The 25,538-nt window shown below is 43.2% G+C and overlaps 1 protein-coding gene across 1 annotated transcript in view; it reads left to right on the plus strand.

The window, feature by feature from the left end:
- Positions 1–25,538, plus strand: part of DCT (dopachrome tautomerase) — a 96,698-nt gene that overhangs the window by 68,912 nt on the left and 2,248 nt on the right. Inside the window, exons 5-6 of the mRNA XM_077297169.1 lie at positions 8,216–8,395; positions 22,675–22,810. Of these exons, the coding sequence (XP_077153284.1) occupies positions 8,216–8,395; positions 22,675–22,810 (316 nt within the window). The remainder of the gene's footprint in view (positions 1–8,215; positions 8,396–22,674; positions 22,811–25,538) is intronic.

Genomic DNA, 25,538 nt, shown 5'->3' on the forward strand with positions numbered 1-25,538 from the left:
AGTGAAAGTGCCATTATTGAGATATTAAGAGGACTAATTTGGTATTCAGGCAGGATTTCCCTAGTCTGAGGGAAACTGCAGGGGCCCGGGTTATTAGCTCTCACACATCTAGTCTCTCCCTGACACGTAGCACCCCACCACTCTCCTTCTTGGTTAAATAGCCCTTACACAGCCTGGAGGTGTGTTTTGGGTTATTGTCCTGTTGAAAAATAAATGATGGTCCAACTAAAAGCAAACCAGATGGAATAGCATGCCGCTGCAAGATGCTGTGGTAGCCATGCTGATTGAGGATGATTTCAATTTTGAATAAATCCCCAACAGTGTCACCAGCAAAGCACCCCCACACCATCACACCTCCTCCTCCATGCTTCACAGTGGGAACCAGACATGTAGAGTCAATCTGTTCACCTTTTATGCGTCGCACAAAGACACGGTGATTGGAAACAAAGATCTCAAATTTGGACTCGTGAGACCAAAGCACAGATTTCCACTGGTCTAATGTCCATTCATTGTGTTCTTTAACCCAAACAAGTCTCTTCTGCTTGTTGTCTGTCCTTAGCAGTGGTTTCCTAGCAGCTATTTTACCATGAAGGCCTGCTGCACAAAGTCTCCTCTTAACAGTTGTTGTAGAGATGAGTCTGATGCTAGAACTCTGTGTGGCATTGACCTGGTCTCTAATCTGAGCTGCTGTTAACCTGCGATTTCTGAGGCTGGTGACTCGGATGAACTTATCCTCAGAAGCAGAGGTGAATCTTGGTCTTCCTTTCCTGGGGCGGTCCTCATGTGAGCCAGTTTCTTTGTAGCGCTTGATGGTTTTTGTAACTGCACTTGGGGACACTTTCAAAGTTTTCCCAATTTTTCGGACTGACTGACCTTCATTTCTTAACGTAATGGTCACTCATTATTCTTTACTTAGCTGCTTTTTTCTTGCCATAATACAAATTCTAACAGTCTATTCAGTAGGACTGTGGTGTGGTATATCGTGGCACAGCTGTGGTGGTGCACAAAGAGTGTTCCCAAACCAGAAGTTATATGAAAAAAACTTTGGCACTCAACTTGCAATGATATGAAAGTTTTTAATGGCAGCCACTTGTACAAACGTGTCGGTCAGAGACTTTGACCTTCTTCAGTGTACTTGGTCCCTGAGACACTATTAGTGTGTGGCTGGAGGTCAGGATAAGGTCACATATAAGGATCCCAGATGTGCAGGCTAATCAATACAGTTGAGAGGATGTGTATCCCTTCAGGAGTGGTATCCTGTATGTAAGTGAACCACAATGTTCACACAGGACTGTGGATCCCAGAAATTGGACCTAAACTCAGAATCCCTATATCGGGGAAGGCAGAGGTGTGGATCCAGAACGCGGTGTCCACCGCTGGTTCTAAGGATCCACAGTCCTGTGTGAACATTGTGGTTCACTTACATACAGGATACCACTCCTGAAGGGATACACATCCTCTCAACTATATTGATTAGCCTGCACATCTGGGATTCTTATATGTGACCTTATCCTGACCTCCAGCCACACACTAATAGTGTCTCAGGGACCAAGTACACTGAAGAAGGTCAAAGTCTCTGACCGAAACGTTTGTACAAGTGGCTGCCATTAAAAACTTTCATATCATTGCAAGTTGAGTGCCAAAGTTTTTTTCATATTCAGTAGGACTATCAGCTGTGTATTCACCAGACTTCTGCTCAACACAACTGATGGTTCCAACCCCATTTATAAGGCAAGAAATCCCACTTATTAAACCTGACAGGGCACACCTGTGAAGTGAAAACCATTTCCGGTGAATACCTCTTGAAGCTCATCAAGAGAATGCCAAGAGTGTACAAAGCAGTCAACAAAGCAAGAGGTGGCTACTTTGAAGTACCTAGAATATAAGACATATTTTTAGTTGTTTCACACTTTTTTGTTAAGTATATAATTCCACATGTGTTAATTCATAGTTTTGATGCCTTCAGTGTGAATTTACAATTTTCATAGTCATAAAAATACAGAAAAATCTTTAAATGAGAAGGTGTCCAAACTTTTGGTCTGTACTGTATGTATGTATGTATGTATATGTATCTCTATCTCTCGTATGAACCACTGATTCCTGATTTTGTGGCACAATAAGGAATGAAGTTTGACACCACCAACCTCACAGAACTAGACTTTTTCAAAGTCTCTTTCTCTGAGGAGTTTGTTAACCTCATGGTGGGCCAAACTAATTTGTATGCTCTATTTTTGGCACAAAACCCAGGTACATCATGTTCGAACTGGTCTCCTGTAGACATAGTTGAAATGATGCAGTTTTGGGGCCTGGTCCATCACACGGGGATCCTGAAGAAGCCAGAACTTTGGCAATATTGGAGTGTTGATGTTTTATACAACACTCCAGTGTTACGAATGGTCATGGCCCGGACACTTTTTGAGGCCATCCACAAATTCCTGCATTATAACGATAATGCACAGTGTCCTCCCCGAGATGACTTCAACTTTGACCGTCTGTTTAAAGTTCTGCCTTCATCGAACACTTCAACAAAGTTTGCTGTGTTCGTGCCTCAAAGGGACATCTGCATGGGTGATTCCTTAATTCATTTCAAGGGGAGGCTCAAATTCCTTTAGTACAAGGACGAGGGATGTTTTTCTTGACCACCATGCACGGTGATGGCAGTACCCTCGGCACTGTACGAGGTACCTCTGCACAGGGCTGCAAACTGGACTGTGTACTGGGGTACAGCAAAAACATGGGGGGCATTGATCTCTCTGATCAACTCCTCCAGCTGTACAGTGCTTTGAGAAAGGCCAAGGTGTGGTACAAGAAGCTGGCCGTGCACATCATACAGATGGCAATGCTCAATGCTTTCCTGCTGTCACAATGTGCAGGACAGACCGATATGTTGTACCTTCAGTTCCAGGAGGTAATCAATAAGGCCTTAATCTTTGGAGATCATGATGGAGAGGGCCCCAGTACTTCCAGAACTGAAGGTGCTCATATCATACTAGGTCAACATTTCTCATGGGAGGTCCCTCAGACTGTAAAAAAAAAAAAGTTGCAGAAGAGGTGCTGAGTGTGTTACAAAGGGGAATACACATGGACACCATTTATCAATGTGACACCTGTCCCAAGAAACCTTGCCTGTGTATGAAAGAATGCTTCAGACTGTAGTACACCTCCATGCACTACTGAATTTATGTCTGACTTACACAACTGACGTATGACAACCTGACAAACACTACACAACTCGTGTATACCACTACATTATAAAATTTACATACAGAGGATACGGAAAGTATTCATACCCCTTTTTTAATCTTTCACTATTTTTTTAATTGACCAAATGGCTGCAATGAAATAAAGTTCACTTTTTTCTCATTAATGTACACTCTGCACCCATCTTGACGGGAAAAAAAACAGAATTGTAGAAATGTTTGAAAATTTATTTAAAGAAAAACTAAAATATCACATGGTCATAAGTATTCAGACCCTATGCTTAGTATTGAGTAGAAGCACCCTTTTGAGTTAGTATACCCATGAGTCTTCTTGGGAATGATGCAACAAGTTTTTCACACCTGGATTTGGGCATACTCTGCCATTCTTCCTTGCAGATCCTCTCTAGTTCTGTCAGGTTGGGGTGAACGTTGGTGGACAGCTATTTTCAGGTCTCTCCAGAGATGCTCAATTGGGTTTAAGTTAGGGCTCTGGCTAGGCCAGTCAAGAATGGTCAGAGTTATTCAGAACCCACTCCTTTGTTGTTTTATCTGTTTGCTTAGGATCATTGTCTTGTTGGAATCTGAACTTTCAGCCAAGTCTGAGGTCCAGAGCACTCTAGAAGAGGTATTCATCCAGGATATCTCTGTACTTAGCCGCATTCATGTTTCCTTCAATGGCAACCAGTCCACCTGTCACTGCAGCTGAAAAACACCCCCATAGCATGATGATGCTGCCACCACCATGATTCAGTGTTGGGATTGTATTGGGCAGGTGATGACCAGGGCCTGGTTTTCTACACACATCCCGCTTAGGATTGCCACCAAAATGGTCTATCTTCATCTCATCAGACCAGATAATCTTATTTCTCATGGTCTGGGAGTCCTTCATGTGTTTTTTAGCAAACTCTATGCAGGCATTTAAATGTCTTGCACTGAGGAGAGGCTACTCTGCATAAAGGCCCAACTGGTGGAGGCCTGCAGTGATAGTTGACTTTGTGGAACTTTCTCCCATCTCCCTACTGCGTCTCTGGAGCTCAGCCACAGTAATCTTGGAGTTCTCCTTTACCTCTCACCAAGGCTCTTCTCCCATGATTGCTCAGTTTGGCTGCACGGACAGGTCTAAGAAGACTTCTGATGGTCCCAAACTTCTTCCATTTAAGGAAGGCCACTGTGCTCTTTAGAACCTTGAGTACTTCAGACATTCTTTTGTAACCATGGCCAAATCTGTGCCTTGCCACAATTTTGTCTCTGATCTCCTTGGCCAGTTCCTTTGACCTCATGATTCTAATTTGGTCTGACGTGCATTATGAGCTGTGAGGTCTTGTATAGACCGGTGTGTGCCTTTCCAAATCAAGTCCTATCAGTTTAATTAAACACAGCTGGACTCCAATGAATGAGTAGAACAATCTCAATAGGATCACAAGGAAATGGACAACATGTGACTTAAATATGAGTGTTTGAGCAAAGGGTCTGAATACTTATGACTATGTGATATTTGTTTTTCTTAAATATGTGTTATGACCTGGTGGTTACGGCGTGGTACTGAGATGACCTGGTGGGTAAAACAAATAATGTACTAGCTCTGAGGAGGTGGTAACTTTACTGACCGCAATCCCTACTCCTAACACCAACACTAGAAATAGCCGTGGAGCGTTCCAATCTCTGCCTAGATGCCTCTTCACAGCCTAAGAACTAGCTACCCCTGAAGATGGAAACGGAAAACTATCACGCCTCAGAGAAACCCCCAAAGGAAAGATCACTCACCGTCAATATTTGTGGGGGGCTAAGAGGGAAATGACAAACTCAGAAATGAAACTAGATTTTAGCAAAGGAGGCCACTACTATCTAAATAGACAGAGAAAGAAGAGGCTACTGTGCGGTCAGTATAAAAACTAAATGTCCACGCAGAGTTTACAAAAATAACCTCCACACCGACTCACGGTGTGGAGGGGCAAATCTGCAACCCCAGAGCTTCCAACTAGCCGGAATATTTCATGATGACAAGCTGGACAAAAGAGACATAACTTAAACTGAACAAAAGGTCATAGGCAGGGAAACACCCAAAAACTAGCAGAGCTTATCTTAAGCTGAAATGGACTGGCCAACAGAGAACTTCCAGGAAAGGACTGAATCCACAGGGAGGAACATTGACAGCTGGCATCCACTACAGCCCAAAGCCCAGTTAAATAACCAGGCCAGGGAACCGATTAGTGAAAGCAGCTGCTAAGTTCCACTTGAAACCACCAGAGGGAGCCCAAGCGCAGAACTCCCAAAAATACCATTTGCAACCACAGGATGGAGCCCAAGAACGGAACTCACAACAAATATGCAAAAATGTCAACATTGTGCAGAGTGTACATTAACGTGAACAAAATGAACTTTTTTGAATTTACCAAATGGCTGCAATGAAACAGTGAAAAATGTAAAGGGGTCTAAATACTTTCCGTACCCACTGTACCAGGAAACAGTAGATTAGTTCCAAAAAGGGGGCACTTTTTGGGCATTGCCACTGTATAGGCACATCTAGATAAGTTCCTTAAGGGGTCTAGTTTCCAAAATGGGGTCACTTGTGGGGGGGTTCTACTGTTTAGGCACATCAGGTGATCTGCAACAGCGACATGACGCCCAAAGACCATTCCATCAAAGTCTGAATTTCAAAACATCACTGCTTCTCTTCCAAGCCCCTATGTGTGTCCAGAAAGTAGGTTTCTCCCACATATGGGGTATCGGCGTACTCGGGGCAAATTGAACAAGGAATTTTGGGGTCCAATATCTCCTATTACCCTCGTGAAAATAAAAAATTGGGGGCTAAAAAATCATTTTTGTGGGATAAATGATTTTTTTTAGTTTCAATGCTCTACATTATAAACTTTAGTGAAACACTTGGGGGTTCAAAGTGCTCACCACATGTCTAGAGAAGTTCCTTAGGTGGTCTAGTTTCCAAAATGGGGTCACTTGGGGTTTTCCACTGTTTAGGCACATCAGGAACTCTCCAAACGCGACATGGTGTCATATCTCAGTTCCAGGCAATTTTGCATTGAAAAAGTCAAACTGCACTCCTCTTCCGAGCTCTGCCGTGCGCCTAAACGGTGTTTTCTTCCCCCCCCCCCCCCCCCCGTGTACTGGGTATCGGCATGTTTAGGAGAAATTGCATTATAAATTTTGGGGTTAATTTTTCCTGTTACCCTTGTGAAAATAAAAAAGTCTAAAGTTACATTTTAGTGAGGAAAAAAAAGTTAAATGTTCATAATTTTTATTTTTTACTTTTTCCTTTCACTTTCCATTAATTCCTGTGAAGCGCCTGAAGGATTAATAAACTTCTTGAATGCGGTTTTGCTCAGCTTGAGGGGTGCAGTTTTTAGAAAGGTGTCACTTTAGTATTTTCTGCCATAAACGTTCCTCAAAGAGACTTCAAATGTGAGGTGGTCCTTAAAAAAATAAAATAAAAAAATAAATTAAAAAAAATAAATAAAAATGGTTTTGCAAATTTTGTTGTAAAAATGAGAAATCGCTGGTCCAACTTTTAACCCTTATAACTTCCTAACTAAAAATAAGTGTTTCCAAAATTGTGCTGATGTAAAGTAGACATGTGGGAAATGTTATATATGAACTATTTTGTGTGATATATTTCTCTGATTTTAAGGGCATAAAAATTCAAAGTTTGAAAATTGCTAAATTTTCCAAATTTCCGTTTTTACACAAATACACACAAATTATAACGAATTTTTTTTACGTGAAGTACAATGTCACGAAAAAACATCTCCGAATCGCCAAGATCTGTTAACTCTGGAACGCTTAATCTCATAAAGGGACAGTGGTCAGAATTCTAAAAAATGGCCTGGTCATTAACGTGCAAACCACCCTCAGGAGTAAAGGGGTTAAAGAATGTTGATAATACGGTTATGGCACAGAATATTGTAATCTGACACCTAATTTTAGATTACGCAGTGGCTTATGTAATGTTAATTTATCATAGTCCATTTAAGTGAGAACTTTGAGAAGTTATCAAGATGCGATGTTACATGCAGGGGCGGACATATCACCTGCATCAGAGCTCGCCGCCACCAGCAATGACTTCAGCTGGATGTGCACTTAAATACATGCCACCAGCCAATCAAAGGCCGGCAGCTTCTGACTCCCACAAATGCTGTAGAAGAGGACCCTGTGTGGTGTAGGAGCATGGAGGAGTGAGAGCATTGCTTGCTTTTTAATGTATTACAAAACAGGGCTCATAGCGGGATGTGGGACACATTGTAGCTGGATGGCGGACATATATACCATGTTTGGGCACGTTATCCCTGGAAGGGGACTATTATACCAAGAAGGCCAGGTTGGGGACCTTATCCTAGGAAGGGGGACATTATTACTGGAACAAGCCTCCCTTATTACATATCATCCTTCTCTAGTTATGAATGGGGAGGTCCCTTATTTTTATAGCATCCTGTTATTTACAAAGCTGTCCTATTGCATAGTATCATGTCTTGTTTATATATAGCACCTTTCCTTACATGGCGTATTCTCATTATTTTTGTTAGTCACAGCACCCTACCTTTTACATAGTCCATAGTATTGCTAGATATAAATTGACTGCTGATGGAGCAGCATCTGACTAGACCAGTCCATCTGCCTCCTCCATCAAAAAAGTACCTTTTCCATCAGCAGTCATTGTATTCTACATCTAACAAGAGAATGATCTGAAATAACAGGGTACTATAGCAAGAGAATCCGATATGTAAGGGACGGTTCTGTACGGTTCTGCGGGAGGGCACTGTTTAATAAGGGACAGCAATATACTTAATGAGTAGACTGTATAATATATTATATTGTTACTTTATAATTTTTATTTTTTTTTCTCTTGGCTGTCATGAAAGGAGGGGGCCCAAACTCCTTTCTTGCATAGGGGCCTCAAGTTGTCAGTGTCCACCTTTTGGTTAAATATATAGTTGAATTTGTCTAAATGTGTAGACTGGTTCCTACTAATGCAAAACTGACCCTTTCTGCATTTTAATTTTTAGCTTGGATGACTATAATCAGCGAGTTACCTTGTGTAATGGAACTAATGAAGGCTTTCTACGACGAAGTCCAATTGACCGATCTGGTGGGCGGTTGCCAACTGTGGATGATGTACAGAAATGTCTCTCACTACAGGAGTTTGACAATCCACCTTATTTCATAAACTCTACATTTAGTTTCAGGTATTGATGGAAACTTTTTCTGTGCAAAAATTTGAAGTGCTTTGTGGTTTTCACAATGTATGTGTAGTCAATCAATGAACCCTTGATTACATGTATTTCTGCTTTATGATCTGGCTTTTGAGAACCTTAATTGCACTTCTTTTAATTTGAAAAGATATTCAACAGTGGCCGTAAAGAGAAGATTGGGGTCAATCTATAAATAATGGGCACTCGTTATTAGGAGCTTCATATTTGCTGTGAAATTGGGTGCAAAACCTTTTGCTTGCCAGCACCACTACCACCAGCCTGAGCAATTGATAAGACAGACTGTATGTGAAGTTTACACCAGATTGTAACCTCACTCATCTGCTTGAACCACCAGAAATCCAGGTTTGTCAAAAAAGAGAGCTATCCTTTACTACATTGACTCCAAAACATGCAGCTGCCTTCCCTCCCCCCCCCCCCCCACTCCCCAAAACCTTTTATGCTTGTTGCTAGAGAGGGGTTTGGTTTGACTTTATTTTGATAACTTGCATCTACACAATGCTTACATGGGGAATTTTGACCAAACACTGGGCCAACAGAAATAATATTGGTTTTGTCACATTTCCAAAGCTCAAAAAACAAAAACAAAAAAATTTAAAGGCACACTTTCGATTTATTATAGAGCATTCTAAATACGTCCCATTTGCATAAATGGAGCTTGTAAAAAAAAAAAAAAAAAATTAATGTACACCCTGCAGAATCTACTTTAGGCTTCTTTACACTTCAGTTGTTTGGCGTCAGTCACTTTCGACAGTGACGGATCCGTCACAATTGTTGAGAAAACGGTTCTAACGGATCCGTTTTTTTGACGGATCCGTTACTTGGGGGTTGTCTAGGAAAAGTATCTACTTTTTGGAGCTTGTGCAATTGAAAAAGCAGATTGGGGCAACGGATCTGCCGAAATGACGGTCGCGACGGATCCGTCGCCCATATGCGGCCATTCTATGGAATGGTGGACGCGACGGATCCGCCGTGAACCGCCATTTTGGCATTGACAAACGTTTCAATGTCCGTCTATGTCTAGACAACGTCCGCCAAATTTCGACGGATCCGTCGCATGGCGGATGGAACGGACGACCATCCGTCACAATCCGTCGCTAATGCAAGTCTATGGGAAAATAGCGGATCCGCCAAAAAAAATGACGGATCCGTTATTTGAGGAAAATGGCGGTTTTGGACTGACGCCAAACAACTGAAGTGTGAAAGAGGCCTTAGGCTTTTTTCACATTTCCGTCTTCTGGGGGCCGTCGCAATCTGTAGTTATGGCAAAAAAACGGATCCTGCAAATGTGCCCCCAGGATCTGTTTTTTTGCCATTGACTTGAACTAACGACGGATTGCGACGGATGGACACACGTCGCATCCGTCGTGCTTTTGCGGTCCATCAAGACGAAAAAACGTTCAATATAACGTTTTTTCGCCCGTCGAATCCGCCGGTTCCGACCGCGCATGCGCAGCCGGAACTCCGCCCCCTCCTCCCCGGAACTCACAATGGGCAGCGGATGCATCGTAAGACTGCATCCGCTGCCCACGTTGTGCACAATATCCGTCGGTACATCAGGGCCGACTGTTTGTGATGGCCCCATACTGACGGAAATGTGAAAGAAGCCTTAGCCAGATTTATGGAACAAATTGTTTGTTACAAAATATACACCAATCCATTAGCTATGTGAAAGTCTTTATATATATATATATATATATATATATATATATATATATATATATATATATATATATATATATATATATATATATATATATATATATATATATATATATATATATATATATATATATATATATATATATACATATATATATATATATACATATATATACACACTCACCGGCCACTTTATTAGGTACACCATGCTAGTAACGGGTTGGACCCCCTTTTGCCTTCAGAACTGCCTCAATTCTTCGTGGCATAGATTCAACAAGGTGCTGGAAGCATTCCTCAGAGATTTTGGTCCATATTGACATGGCATCACACAGTTGCCGCAGATTTGTCGGCTGCACATCCCAAAGATGCTCCATACAAGGCAGGATGGATCCATGCTTTCATGTTGTTTACGCCAAATTCTGACCCTACCATCCGAATGTCGCAGCAGAAATCGAGACTCATCAGACCAAGCAACGTTTTTCCAATCTTCTACTGTCCAATTTCGATGAGCTTGTACAAATTGTAGCCTCAGTTTCCTGTTCTTAGCTGAAAGGAGTGGTACCCGGTGTGGTCTTCTGCTGCTGTAGCCCATCTGCCTCAAAGTTCGACGCACTGTGCGTTCAGAGATGCTCTTAGGCCTACCTTGGTTGTAACGGGTGGCGATTTGAGTCACTGTTGCCTTTCTATCAGCTCGAACCAGTCTGCCCATTCTCCTCTGACCTCTGGCATCAACAAGGCATTTCCGCCCACAGAACTGCCGCTCACTGGATTTTTTTTCTTTTTCGGACCATTCTCTGTAAATCCTAGAGATGGTTGTGCGTGAAAATCCCAGTAGATCAGCAGTTTCTGAAATACTCAGACCAGCCCTTCTGGCACCAACAACCATGCCACGTTCAAAGGCACTCAAATCACCTTTCTTCCCCATACTGATGCTCGGTTTGAACTGCAGGAGATTGTCTTGACCATGTCTACATGCCTAAATGCACTGAGTTGCCGCCATGTGATTGGCTGATTAGAAATTAAGTGTTAACAAGAAGTTGGACAGGTGTACCTAATAAAGTGGCCAGTGAGTGTGTGTGTGTGTGTATATATATATATATATATATATTTATTCAGTCGCCATGACAGCACAACGAGAGAGGGGATCCGCCCTTCAGGGACAGGAAACCTCAGGCATAAAAAGGGCGGCACCTCACTCCCCCGCCAGTTGGTTTCCTGTCCCTGACGGGGAACCTCTTCAGGCAGACCCTATGAAGAGGGTTGAAGATTTAAAGAAGAGATCCCACGTCTGACAGACCGATGCAGGTAGCGGGGGTCCCCTACCTCGGTCTAATCAGGTTGTGGAAGCACCACACGGCAGGGGCACTGTCTGTGTCGGTGACAGCAGAGAGAAGCGGCCTCTGGGGGTAGCCGACTTCTATTGTGGGCCGCATGTACCTGGTGAGTATTGGGGCTGCTTTCCTGGGGTCGTGCCTGCCGGTGCCTCAGGGGATCTGTGCGCTATTCCACGGGCGCGCTGTCTACTCCGGGCGGTACTGGCGTCTCCTCGCGCGTGTCGGCCGGCGTTGCTGCAGTCACAGCCGGAAGTGACGTTTCCGGATGTTGCGACGGGCGGCACGGCTTGATGACGCGACGGGGCATGCGCAGTAGTGCCGTCCCCGAGTAATGGCGGCGCCCTGTCGTCCAGATGGCGCCGGATCTCAGGGGCGTTGCGGGGGGGCCCTGGGGAGCGTGCCCTATTTGCACTTAGTGCAATTCGCACCACCTGGATTCCCTGCTGTCCCCCATCAGGGGGTGGTACCGTGGGGGTTTATTAAGGAGCTCGTGTGAGCTGCAAGCTGCTCCTGATTCTTCATTTCTGCAATGGATTCGTCGGACGGAGCATCGCGGCAGCAGCAGCAGCAGCAGCAGCAGCAGCAGCAGCAGCAGCAGCATGAATTGGAAGAGCCTCAGGTCAGCTCCCAGCAGCGGTCTAGTGGCAGTAGTCGCGCTGGTGGAGCTAGATCGGCTCAGAGATCATCAAAGTCCTCAGGCCGTAAGGAACCTCCGGCTGATAAGGACCCCCCAATTACGGTACCATTCGCTACAGGGACGGGTAAGTGAGCTACGTGAAAGTATGCCTTCTGATTGCTGTCCCTCCTTGTATTCCCTCTCTCCTTATTAGGGGAGAAAATGTACCTCCAAATCCAAGCATAGGGAGTGCGCCATATGTACGGAACCACTTCCAGAGGGACATAAAAAGAAGCTGTGCAAATCCTGCATACAGCATCTATTGGAGGAGGAGGCCCCTGACCTAACATCTACTCTTAGGGACCTGGTTAGACAGGAGGTCAGAGATTCCATGAATTCCAGCTCTCAAAAAAAGGTCACCAAAAGAAGGAAAGAAATTTCATCCCCAGTGTCAGATGTGGATTCTGAGTCAGGCGGTGTGAGCTCGGATTCACTTCCGTCTTCATCATCCTCTGAAGGAATAGAGTCCAGCCGAGCCTGTCTGTCGCTAGATAGGGTTAATCATCTAGTGAAAGCTGTTAACAACACCATGGGGATTGAGGAAACTCAGTATGAAAGTTCTATTCAGGACATCATGTTTAAAGGCATAGACCGTAAATCCAAAAGGTTTTTTCCGGTAGTAGAAAAAATCAAGTCACTGATTACGAAGGAGTGGAAAAAGCCCGAAAGGAAGGGGTCACTACCACCAGCTTTCAAAAGAAGGTATCCTTTTGAGGAAGAGGCTTCGTCTTCTTGGGACAAGGTCCCAAAATTAGATGCTGCGGTGGCCAAGGCGTGCAAAAAATCGTCTCTCCCATTTGAGGATTTAGGCAACTTGAAAGACCCGCTTGATAGGAAAGCTGATGTGTTCCTTAAAGGAGCTTGGGAGACATCTGCGGGATCTCTGAGACCAGCAATTGCGGCCACCTGCACGGCCCGGTCGTTGATGGTGTGGCTAGGCCACCTGGAAGACCAACTTAAAGATAAAACTCCTAGAAGTGAGATCCTGTCATCTATGTCCATAATTCAGGATGCGGCAGCCTTCCTTTCCGATGCATCAGCGGATTCCGTCAGGCTGGCCGCAAGATCCTCAGCCTTATCCAATGCAGCCCGCAGAGCACTCTGGATAAAATGTTGGCCAGGAGATTTGCAGGCCAGGTCAAAATTATGTGGCATCCCCTGTGAGGGGGTTCATTTGTTTGGTCCAGTGCTAGATGAGCTGCTTGAGAAGGCTGGTGACAGTAAAAAACGATTCCCTTTTTTGGGAAGACCCTTTTACAGGAAGGATTACACCAGAGGATGGTCTTATCGCCGAAGATCCGAGAGGGAGCCGAATAGAGATTCGACCAGATATTACAACAGCAGACGAAGAGGTAGAGGTTATATGTTTAACTCCTCTCGAGACTCCAATAAACCTCAATGACTGGCGGACCAGGTGGGTGGTAGGCTTCTAGCCTTCTATCCAGCCTGGTTGAAGATCACCAATAGTCCATGGATCCTCAGTATCATCAAAGAGGGCTTAGAGTTGCAGTTCCATCAGATGCCTCAGGACAAATTCAAATTAACTCCTATCCGTTCTTCTTCCGCAGAACAATTGGCTTTGGAGTCAGAAGTCCATGATCTCCAAAAAAAGGGGGTTCTGATTAAGGTACCCACAGAGGAACGAGGTAAGGGGTTTTACTCCCCTTTATTCCTGATTAAAAAGCCAGATGGGTCGTATCGCACCATCATCAACCTTAAAGGCCTGAATGAATTCTTGCTGATCCCATCCTTTAAAATGGAATCTGTGAAAACAGCAATAAAGCTACTTTTTCACAATTGCTTTATGGTCGTCTTAGATCTGAAAGACGCCTATTACCATGTCCCAATACATGTAAATCATCAGCGCTTTCTCAGGGTGGCGGTTTCTCTTGCCGGCACGGTACAGCACTTTCAGTATCGAGCACTCCCTTTTGGTGTTGCAGTTGCACCCCGGGTTTTCACTAAGATCATGGTAGAGGTTATGGCACACCTTCACGAACAAAACATACTAATAATTCCATACTTAGATGACTTGTTAATTGTGGGACGTTCAGAGTCACACTGTAAAGACCAGTTGGGAAAAGTGATAACAGCATTACATAGCTTAGGATGGGTTATTAATCTCAAAAAATCGCGTCTTCAGCCCGTAACATCACAGGAGTTTTTGGGTCTTATTGTGGACTCGGTTCAGCAGGAATGTCGCCTGCCGGACTCGAAAGTCCACAGTATTCACCGACTGGTCACCAGAGCAATTAATAATCCTGTAATCTCCTTAAGGGGGGCGATGTCACTTTTGGGTTCTCTTACTTCGTGTTTTCCGGCAGTACTCTGGGCACAATTTCACACTAGGACTCTGCAGTGGGATGTGCTACATAATTTTCGTCGGCTGGGCGCTAGCCTAGATAACAAATTTTCTCTATCGGTTGAGGCCACTGATTCACTAGTTTGGTGGACACACATTCCAAATCTTCGTCGAGGAGTACCCTGGTCAAATCGGGTCACGCGAGTAGTGACAACTGATGCTAGCCCCACGGGTTGGGGGGCTCACTGGGAAGATAATTGCGTGCAGGGATTGTGGTCCCAGCCTGAGCGAGCGTCATCCTCCAATCTAAAAGAATTGTTGGCGGTAGAACGTGCCTTAAACGAGTTTCTTATACCTCTACAGGGTAGACATGTCAGACTACTCTCTGACAACCAAGTGACCGTTGCCTATATTAACCACCAGGGAGGTACGCGGTCTAGATCATTAATGGATGTTGCAAATCGTATCTTTCAGATGGCCGAGAATCACCTGCTCTCCCTTACAGCGCTCCACATAAAGGGAAAACTAAATACCAGGGCCGATTATTTAAGCCGCAACGAGCTCAAACAAGGGGACTGGTCTCTGAAACCGGCTGTCTTCAATCAGATCGTACAGTTATGGGGATGTCCGGAAATAGATCTCTTTGCCAATCGTGGAAACAGAAAACTACATCACTTCTGTTCCCTAAGTCCAGGGGACAACCCATACGCAGTCGATGCTCTCTCAATCTCCTGGAACTTCAGGCTCGCCTATGCTTTTCCCCCTCTAAATCTGATTCCTTTAGTTCTGAGGAAAATTCGGGAAGACAGGGCCCGAGTGATTCTGATAGCCCCGTTCTGGCCCAGAAGATCGTGGTTCCCATGGCTGAGAAACATGTCCATTTCCCAGCCATGGATCCTACCAGAGATACCAGACCTTCTCTCCCAGGGTCCAGTCCTACACCCACGAGTAACCAACTTACACCTAACAGCGTGGAATTTGAGAGGTCACTTCTGAAGGGGAAGGGATTCTCTAAAAATCTTATCAATACACTGCTAAAAAGTAGGAAAGCCTCCACGACTAACATCTATGTCAGGGTCTGGAGAAGATTCCTTTCAAGTTCGGGGGCACAAATTGATCAAAAACCTAATATTACGCAAATTTTAGAATTTTTACAAAGGGGCCTAGAGATGGGTTTAGCCACCAGTACCCTCAGAGTTCAGGTTTCAGCCCTGGGGGCGCTATATAATACTGACTTAGCCAATAATCACTGGATATCTAGATTCTTCAAAGCTGTTACCAGATCCAGACCAGTTATTAAACAAAGAATAGTCCCATGGGACCTAAATCTCGTGCTCTCAGCTCTAACACAAGCCCCGTTCGAACCTATTGATACTGTTCCAATCAAAATCCTGTCGGTCAAAACAGCCCTCTTAGTTGCCCTCACGTCTGCAAGAAGGGTTAGTGACCTACAAGCATTGTCGAGACAGCCTCCATATATGCAGTTTAGGGAAGATAGAGTGATTATGAGACCTGACCCCCTTTATCTTCCAAAGGTTGCCTCAAAATTTAATAGATCCCAAGAGGTGGTCCTACCTTCTTTCTGTTCTAATCCCTCTAATGATAAGGAACATCGGTTTCATTGTTTAGACGTACGTAGGTGTCTTCTCAGATACATTTCAGTAACAGACACCTGGAAAAAAGATCACTCCTTATTTGTATCCTACCAGGGAGTTAGGAAAGGGCTTAGAGTATCGAAAAATACACTATCCAGATGGATTAGGGAGGCGATATCTCTTGCTTATACCGCAGGTGGCGTGGAAATTCCGGAAGGTATAAAGGCTCATTCCACTCGAGCGGTAGCCACATCCTGGGCTGAGAGAGCTGACGTGTCGATTGAAGACATTTGTAAGGCGGCCACATGGTCTTCTCCATCCACCTTTCTTAAGCACTATAGATTAGATCTAGGTGACTCCTCCGACCTCACATTCGGGAGAAGGGTGCTGGAGGCAGTAGTCCCTCCCTAGTCACTTTTTAACTTCTCTGAAAGTCTCTCGTTGTGCTGTCATGGCGACTGAATAAATACGTACGCTACTTACCTGGTAGCAGTGTTTTTTCAGGAGCCATGACAGCACCCTTATATTCCCTACCCTTTTCTTTATTGGGATCGACACTTCCTATAGTAATTCCTAAGTTTTCTCACTGGGTGAATTGTACCATATTTAATATTGTTGTGTATTACTAACCTAAAAGGTCCGCTTGTACTCTGTAAACCAACTGGCGGGGGAGTGAGGTGCCGCCCTTTTTATGCCTGAGGTTTCCTGTCCCTGAAGGGCGGATCCCCTCTCTCGTTGTGCTGTCATGGCTCCTGAAAAAACACTGCTACCAGGTAAGTAGCGTACGTATATCTCTATCTATATATCTCTATATCTCTATATATATCTATCACTGTAAAAGTCAGAGGGATGGTAAAACCTAGGATTTACCGGTCAATCTGGACATTCACCGAGGCTGTCGGTAAAAGCTGAAAATGAAAAGTAAAATTGGACTTTTACCGGTGAAGTCTTGGTAAATTGGTTAACATTTCTCAACAGCGTTAGTAAAAGTCAAATATCTGGTGTGAAGATGGAACATCTGACTTTAACCAAGCACAGTTGGTAAATGTGCACACTTACCACGACTTCTTGGTAAATGTAGCTGAGAAGGGTGTAATAAAAAGTGTAAGCCACCGCGGGCGAGGAAATGGAGGACAGTGGGAAAGGTGTCTGATTAGGCAGATACGGCGAGGAAATGGAGGACACAGTGTTCAAAGTTTTTATAAATGTAATAAGAGTAAATGGGGAAAATATGGTAATAATAATGAACAAAATCTGCTACCCTGTAAGGTATCTGCTACCCTGTAACGTATGTACGTTCTATATATACAGATGTCAATCCTGACTATCCTATGATTATTGTTCCGATCATACAAAAAGTGCCCACTTCCCGCTAACATACAACCACTAACCCCACACTAAAATATGCAAATGAGAACGTCCTATGAATCTTAGGGTATCAGCGTTCCGCAGCACCCTCTCACAAAAAGTTACAAGAAGTACACACGCTGCCGGTGTAGTAGTGTATAAATTGTCCTGTACTTGGCTTCCTGTAGAGCGCAGAGTCCAAAGTCTATCCAAGGGCCCCTTGCAAGGTGGACGCTAACACCGCTCACACGATTTACCGTTGCCGCGCCAATGTGGTAGAACCAGAAGATATGCAGATAAGCTCTGAGCCGGAGTTGCTGGGTGCCATGAACGGTCTGTTCCACCCGAGCACCGTAGTCTCTGATCAGGGGAATCGGAAGACAGCGCATTCCGAGAAAAGGCTGGAAGGTAACAGCGCAACAGCCCTGTCTGGGCTCAGTCTAGTCAGCACAGCACCAGTCCTCTCACTCTCCCTAAAATAGCTCCTGCCTCAAGTCCTAGTTTCCTGGGGTTCTCTTCTTAGATTGCTGCCCAATTACTGCCTGAAGAAAATCACTAACTCATCAATGACAGTGTTAGACCAGTATATGGTGCTGTTGTACAGTCTTTCACACAATGCTGAGTAACCCTATTACAAAAGAACATTGGATTCTTGCCAAGCAGTGTGGGTAAATGGGCGTACTTCCTGTTTGTCCTCATGCTGGACGACTGCCTGAGTGTTTTGCAAGCTGCACATACTGCTCAAAGCTGCATAGCCGACTGCCTGTCAAAGCTGCACAGGCACTAGCTGATTGTCAGATCATGAGTGAGGAAATGAAAGATCGTTTTTCGGAGCTCTTGAATGGAGAAAAAGCGAGATAATAATTTTTATCTCACGGACAATAAATACGAGAATATATTGAAAGAAGTGAAGGAGGTTAAGGTGGCGGTACCTAAACAGAGTATTCACTACAGGTGTTTGAAGAGGTACGACATCATGACCGTCGGAAATGATGAAAAGTTAATTGCACCAATCTCGTGTGAAAAAGAGAACGTGTTGCATTACGTTTGGTGTGCAGAACTCTTTAGTGTCATTCATAATGCGCACATCAGTACCGGCCACGAAGGGCGGACCAGGATCCTAAAGGAGGTGAACCGTAATTTCAAAGATGTCACAACGGAGTCAATAGTTATTTATCTGCGACTCTGCCAGCCATGCCAGAAAAAACAGAAGATTACCAAAAAAGGCCTTGTTGTGAAACCCATCCTACACAGTGAAATGAATTCTCGTGCTCGTCGATCTCATTGACATGCAATCCAATTGTGATAATGATTTCAAGTTCATATTCGTCTATCAAGACCACGTCACTAAATTTGTTCTTCTACGTGCTTTATGCACTAAAACAGCAGAAGAGGTTGCGTACCACCTCCTTGACATTTTTTCCACTTTTGGTGCCCTGTGTATTCTGCATTCTGATAATGGGAGGGAATTTTGTAACAAGGTCATACAGAATTTGTGCGCGGTGTGGCCTGATATGAAAATAGTGCATGGTAAACCAAGACACAGCCAGTCCCAAGGCTCCATGGAAAGAGCAAATCAAGACATTGAAAACATGTTGTCAATGTGGATGGAAACAAATAAGACACCCAAGTGGTCTGAGGGCCTTCGCTTTGTACAAGCAATGAAAAATAGAGCATACCATGAGGGAATAAAATGCTCACCCTATGAAGCTATGTTCGGAGTACCAATGCAGATGGGAGTAGCTACCTCCAAAATTCCTAGTGATGGGATCAGAAATCTGTCTTCAGAAGAAGATCTTGAAAAAATGTTTGTTGGTTTGCAAGAGGAACCTAGTGATCCGACATCACCAACAGAAGCCGAAGGGTCAGATGAATCTAACTTTCATCACACATCAGCACCGACAGCAGCAGAAGCTTCGGATGAATCCAACTGTCATCAGCTGTTCACAACGGAAGGAGAAGGTTTGGACTTATCCAACCATCCGCACACCTTAACAGCATATGAAACTCCACCAATTTTGCCATCCAAGAATAATGAAGACCTAAAAGAAAAAAGTGTCGAGTCAAAGCCTTCTAAGAAAGATGGAGAACTTCATTATGATCAGCAACCTGACGTTTTGATTTCGCATACAATCAATAGAAGAATTGGTGCGGTCAGAAGAGTTCAAAAAGCTGCAAGAGAAGGTCTTGAAATACAGGCCAAGAAAATGTTGAAATATTCCAGTCAAAAATTACCCGAACCTAACATTGGACAGAACATCAGAATCAGAATTCCAGACGTCGACTGTTCAAAAATGGACCCTAAGTCGATCATTGCGATTATTTATAAAAAAAGATGACTTCTACCAAGTGGGGACTACCGCTGGGATCCTAAATGCATTATATTATCGCAATCAGTTCACCATCTCAGGAAAATTTCATAGGATTGCAGGATGTGAAAAAAGTTCAGATCAGCCTTCGCATGGCGGTTTCCCAACAATCGTTGGTGGGAGGTCAGGGATTGAAGAAATGCAACTGTTTAAAGAAGTGCCTAAACAAGAAATGTGTTTGTAGGCTGGCAAAAATGAAGTGCCATTCAAAGTGTCACAATTCCCAACTGTGTTGCAACAAATAGTTCCTCTTTTGTGTTTGTTGTATGTCTTTTTCATTGAGATGAAAAATTAAGTGCAGTTTAACAGGTCACAATTAGAGTTGAGTGGATAGCTGGATATCCGTCTATCCGTACGGATAAGACCGAGATCCGAGTGGATCCGGATTTTATCCGTGTCCCATATAAGTCTATGGGACAACTATCCATGTGCAGGGACATCCCTCCTGCATCACCAGTGATGCGGGAGAGACTCCCTACACGCCGGTGGGCGTCCCTGCCGTCACCAGTGATGCTGGGGACTCGGCCGGGGCATACCTGAGCGAGGAGATCCTTGCTGCGTCACTGCAGTAGGAACTCCCCGCCCACTAGGGTCATCCCGCACTCTGGCCGGACCCCCCTTCTCCGCCACTTAAAGAGCACTACTTACCGGAGGCTACCAGAGGCTTCCCAGGTCTTGTCGGCCGGCCGCATCCTCCTTCTTCCGGGTCACATGACTGCATATACCACCACGAAAGTGACAGGTGCATAAGTCATGTGACACGAGTTGTCACATGACTTATGCATGCGTCACTTGCGTGGTGACGTATGCAGTCATGTGACCCGGAAGGAGAACGCGAACGACGCGACCTGGGAAACCTCCGGTAAGTAGCAATTTAGCTTTATACCTGTCTGCCCTGCACACTCGCAACATCCATGCCTTCCGATGATGCATGAAACATGCATTATCGGAAGGCACGGATATATCCGACAGATATCGGGATTATCTGTATCCGTACAGCCCGTTATCCGCTGGGATAACTGGTCTGGATGGATCTATCTGCTTATTCCTAGTCACAATTACAGAATTACATAGTTTTGAAGTTGCGTTATTCTTGTATTTGCGTTAATTTATCATTTTTGAGAAGTATTTTGCAACATAAATGTTTTCTATTTGCATTTTCCTATTTGTCTTTGTTCATTTGCATTTGCATTTTGAAGAATAAAAATATTTCTAACGATTAAGGCCTTCATCAGAGTCGGAAATTGTGTTTAGTTAACTTTTTTACCACCATCATCTGCTGGTCAGAGTCAGAATTCTGTGACTCAAAGTTACATTTACCTGCATGTGTTGGTAAAAGTAAAGATTTACCAAATCGCCCAGGTAAAAGTCCAAAATCGTTTGTTTATATGGAATACATCTGACTTTTACCAACGCTGTTGAGAAATGTTAACATTTACCAAGACTTCACCGGTAAAAGTCCAATTTTACTTTTCATTTTGAGCTTTCACCGACAGCCTCGGTGAATGTCCAGATTGACCGGAAAATCCTAGATTTTACCATCCTTCTGGCTTTTACAGAGAAAAAAAAAAAAAAAAAAAAATATATATATATAACGTGTGTGTGTGTATATGTATGTGTGTGTGTATGTGTGTGTGTATATATATATATATATATATATATATATATATATATATATATATATATATATATATATATATATATATATATATATATATATATATATAGACACAGACACGTTATATATATATATATATTTTTATTTTTTTTTTAGCAAAAGTACTTTAAAATGCTTTAAACTTTGACGCTGCTCAGACATTTTAGATTTTCTGTAATAAGAATTTGTAAGCACTATCTAAAGGAATTGATTAGTTATGACATAGCGGGGTCTAGAATGCGCCTAGGGCCCTCGGCATGTTTGGTAAAAACCAGCTGCCACGAACAACAAGACTGGACTCTGGGCAGGGAAGCGATAATTAAATTTCACTTTCAAACCTTAAAATCCATTGTGGTCCAATGAAATGTATAGAATGATAATGCTGCTGGCGTCATTGCTTCAAGAGCTACTACACATAGACTTATCCAAGCCACTAATGACCAATCGGCCATGCCAGAAGTGTCTTACCTGGGCCAAGGAAAAAAGAACTGGACTAGTTGTCCAAGGTGTTTTTAGATGAATGTAAATTTTGCATTTCATTTGGAAATCAAGGTCCCAGAGTCTGGAGGAAAAGTGGAGAGGCACACAATCCAAGCTGCTTGAGGTCTAGTGTGAAGTTTCCACAATCAGTGATGGTTTGGGGAGCCATGTCATCTGCTGTTGTAGGTCCAATGTGTTTTATCAAGACCAAAGTCAACACTGCCATCTACCAGGACATTTTAGAGAACTTCACTTCATGCATCTCTGTGATGACAAGCTTTTAGGAGATGGAAATTTCACTGTCCAGCAGGAATTGGCACTTGTCCACACTGCCAAAAGTACCAATACCTGGTTTTAAAACCACAGTATCACGGTACTTGATTGGGCAGCAAACTCGACTGACCTTAATTCCATAGAGCATCTATGGGATGTTGTCAAGAGGAAGATGAGACACCAGACCCAACAATGCAGATGAGCTGAAGTCTATCAAAGAAACCTGGGCTTCCATAACTCCTCAGCAGTGTCAGTCTGATCGCCTCCATGCCATGCTGCATTGATGCAAATTGACCAAGTATTGAGTGCATTTACTGAACATGCATTTCAGTAGGCCAACATTTCTGACTTTAAAATTGGTTTTCAAGCTTGTGTATTATAATCTACTGAGATGATGCCTTTTGTAATGACTCTATGTAATGAGTTTCACTTTTTGTATTGAAGAACTGACATTGACTTTTTGATATTCTAATTTTGTGAGAAGCACCTGTACATCAACCCACTGGTTACATATTGGAAAGTAGTCAAAACACATGTAATTTTTTTTTTTTCACATATAGGAATGCACTTGAAGGTTTTGATGAACCCGATGGAGAATTTGACCCCCCTATAATGAACCTACATAACTTGGTGCATGACTTCTTAAATGGGACCAGTGCACTTCCTCATTCTGCTGCCAATGATCCTATCTTTGTGGTATGTCTTTAATTTTTGTTTTAAACTGTGTGTTTTTATCCAATTCAAATGCAAAAAGACTGTAATTATTAATTACCTGTTTGACCAATGGTTTTAAATATATACAGAGTATTATGATCAGCTTTTTCATCTTTTACTTCAGTATATCACCTCTTAGTGAAGGGTTGTTCTTGTATTGATGCATAAACAGTGGGGGCTGGCTCAGCTTTTGTAATTGGCAATTAATCATACTGATTATTTAGTCTGTACACAGATAACATGTGGGGCCACCCATTTTTAATAAAATTGATTAGTGACTTTGTTTGTGTTTTTTTTTTTTTTTTTTCCCCATCTAATTTGTAAATGGCTTGTAAACAAAGTCTAGGTGAGAACCGTTATGCAAATGTGAAACTCCAAATTATTTCAATAATTTTTGCAGTTAAGAAATGGGAACAGTCAAGTATGAAACCATTTATTCTGGCAGCTTTAATCAGACCTATTTGTAGAAAAATTAGATCAGTAGGAAATCCAACCTCTGGGATCCACATCTATCTTGATGTTGGGTTTTGTGATTTCTAGTCTGGTAACCAGTGCAGTACATGCACTAGTGCATATATGTGAAGTCTGTCTCCAAGTTCCTGTGATATACAAGATGACTTCACTTAAATTCTTTTTGTGGCAGATCTGATTTCCCCCCTCCCCCAGCTCCACCTTCCGTGTCCTTCTATACATCCTCCAATGACATTGATTCTATTTTCTGCCCATGACAACCAAACAGCTTTCACTTTGTATTTTGCTCTTGCATTAAAACATTTGGTGGGACTGCTTACAATATGCAGCAATAACTTAACAAAAACTATTTCTTAACTGGATACTGATGATTTCTACTTTATGTAAGTGAGCAGTGATATAGTAATTGAGACTGGCTGACTGAAGACAAACCGCATCACACACGAGACTCTGGTGTGCATACGCTTCACACAGGATAGTACATCGTGACTTTGTTGTGCATGAGGGGTGTAGCAAAGCCAGGTAGGCTAAGGTTAAATGCTAATGCTACCGGTCTTGATTAGGTGCACCTGGATAGCAATGACTAGAACCAGGCCATGTGTTTACTGGTCAGTCAGCTGGGGTAAGTGGAGCAGAGTGGGTTTTGTTGAAGCGAGACAAGCCAGAATCTCTCTGAAAAGAGAATGCACAGACTGTGTGCGCCAAACTGCAGGTACCACTGGTTGCTATGGATGTTGTGTTACTAAACCGAGACTAGCTCATCCGTGTCAGAGTTGCAAGGGTCTGTGTTAAGTGTCAAAGCAAGGTTAGGGATTTGGTTCTGGTACTGTACAATCAGTGAAAATGGGAAGAAAACTGACTTGGTGTTCCAAGTGTCTGCCGGAGACTGTGAACCCCCAGGTTCATATCAATGACAAATCACTAGCAACCATTAGATATGAGCAAGGGCATCAAAGTTATGGGAATTTTAGTTTGCATTAGGGGATCCATATTCGAGGGGAAGAAGGTATCAAGAAAGCTGACAACCCTGACATGGTACATCACTAGAACAGGTATACACAGAAGCCTTTATATTATTGTTTAATAATGGCCCATGCTGCCCTATAAAAGACATTTTTTCAGGAAATATATACAATTTTTTATTATATATTCACGGTTGTGTGTGAGGGTTTTTTTTTTCCCCTTCCCGATTTCCTATTCTGAAACCTTTTTAGTGTGACAAACATGCAAAAGATCACCAAACAAATTTTAAATATTGGACAAAGAGCGCAAACACAATGCAGTTTTTAAATGAAGGTCTTTATTAAGGGGAAAAAAATCTAAACCTACAGGACCCTGTGTGGAAAAAGTGAATGTCCTCTAAATCTAATAACTGCTTGGGGCCCCCCTTGGCAGCAACAACTGCAATGAGTCTGGAGGAATTTTGGCTCACTCCTCTTTGCAGAATGGTTGTAATTCAGCCACACTGAAGGATTTCTGAGCATGAACCGCCTTTTAAGGTCATGCTACAACATTTAAATTGGATTAAGGTCAGGACATTGATGGGCAGCTTCATAGTCTTTTTGTTTTTTTTCTTGAGCCATTGAGGTGGACTTGTTGCCGTGTTTTGGACCATTGTCCTGCTGCAGAACCCAAGTGTGCTTCAGCTTGAGGTCATGAACATTCTCCTTTAGGATTTTTTTTGGTAGACAGCAGAATTCATGGTTTCATTTACCATAGCAAGTCTTCCAGGTCCTGAAGCAGCAAAACTGCCCCAGAGCATCACACTACAACCACCATATTTTACTGTTGGTATCATGTTCCTTGTCTGCAATGTTGTTACTTTTATGCCAGATGTAACAGGACTTGCACCTTCCAAAAAGTTCAAGTTTTGTCTCATCAGTCCAAAGACAATTCTTCCAAAAGACTTGGGGTATCATCAAGATGTTTTCTGGCAAATCTGAGGCGAGCCTTTATTAGTGCAGTGTTTTTTGTCTTGGAACTCTGCCATACAGGCCATTTTTGCCCAGTCTTTCTTAAGGTGGAATCATGAACTCTGACCTTAATTGAGGCCTGCAGTTCTTTGGATGTTGTTGTTGTGTCTTTTGTGACCTCTTGGATGAGTAGTCGCTGTGATAATTGGGGTAATTTTGGTCAGCTGTCCACTCCTGGGAAGTTTCACCACTCTTCCATGTTTTGCCATTTGTAGATAATGGCTGACACTGTGGTTAGATTGAGCCCCAAAGCTTTAGAAATGGCT

The sequence above is a fragment of the Ranitomeya variabilis genome, chromosome 3 (genome assembly GCF_051348905.1).
Source record: "Ranitomeya variabilis isolate aRanVar5 chromosome 3, aRanVar5.hap1, whole genome shotgun sequence".
NCBI classification, from domain to species: domain Eukaryota; kingdom Metazoa; phylum Chordata; class Amphibia; order Anura; family Dendrobatidae; genus Ranitomeya; species Ranitomeya variabilis.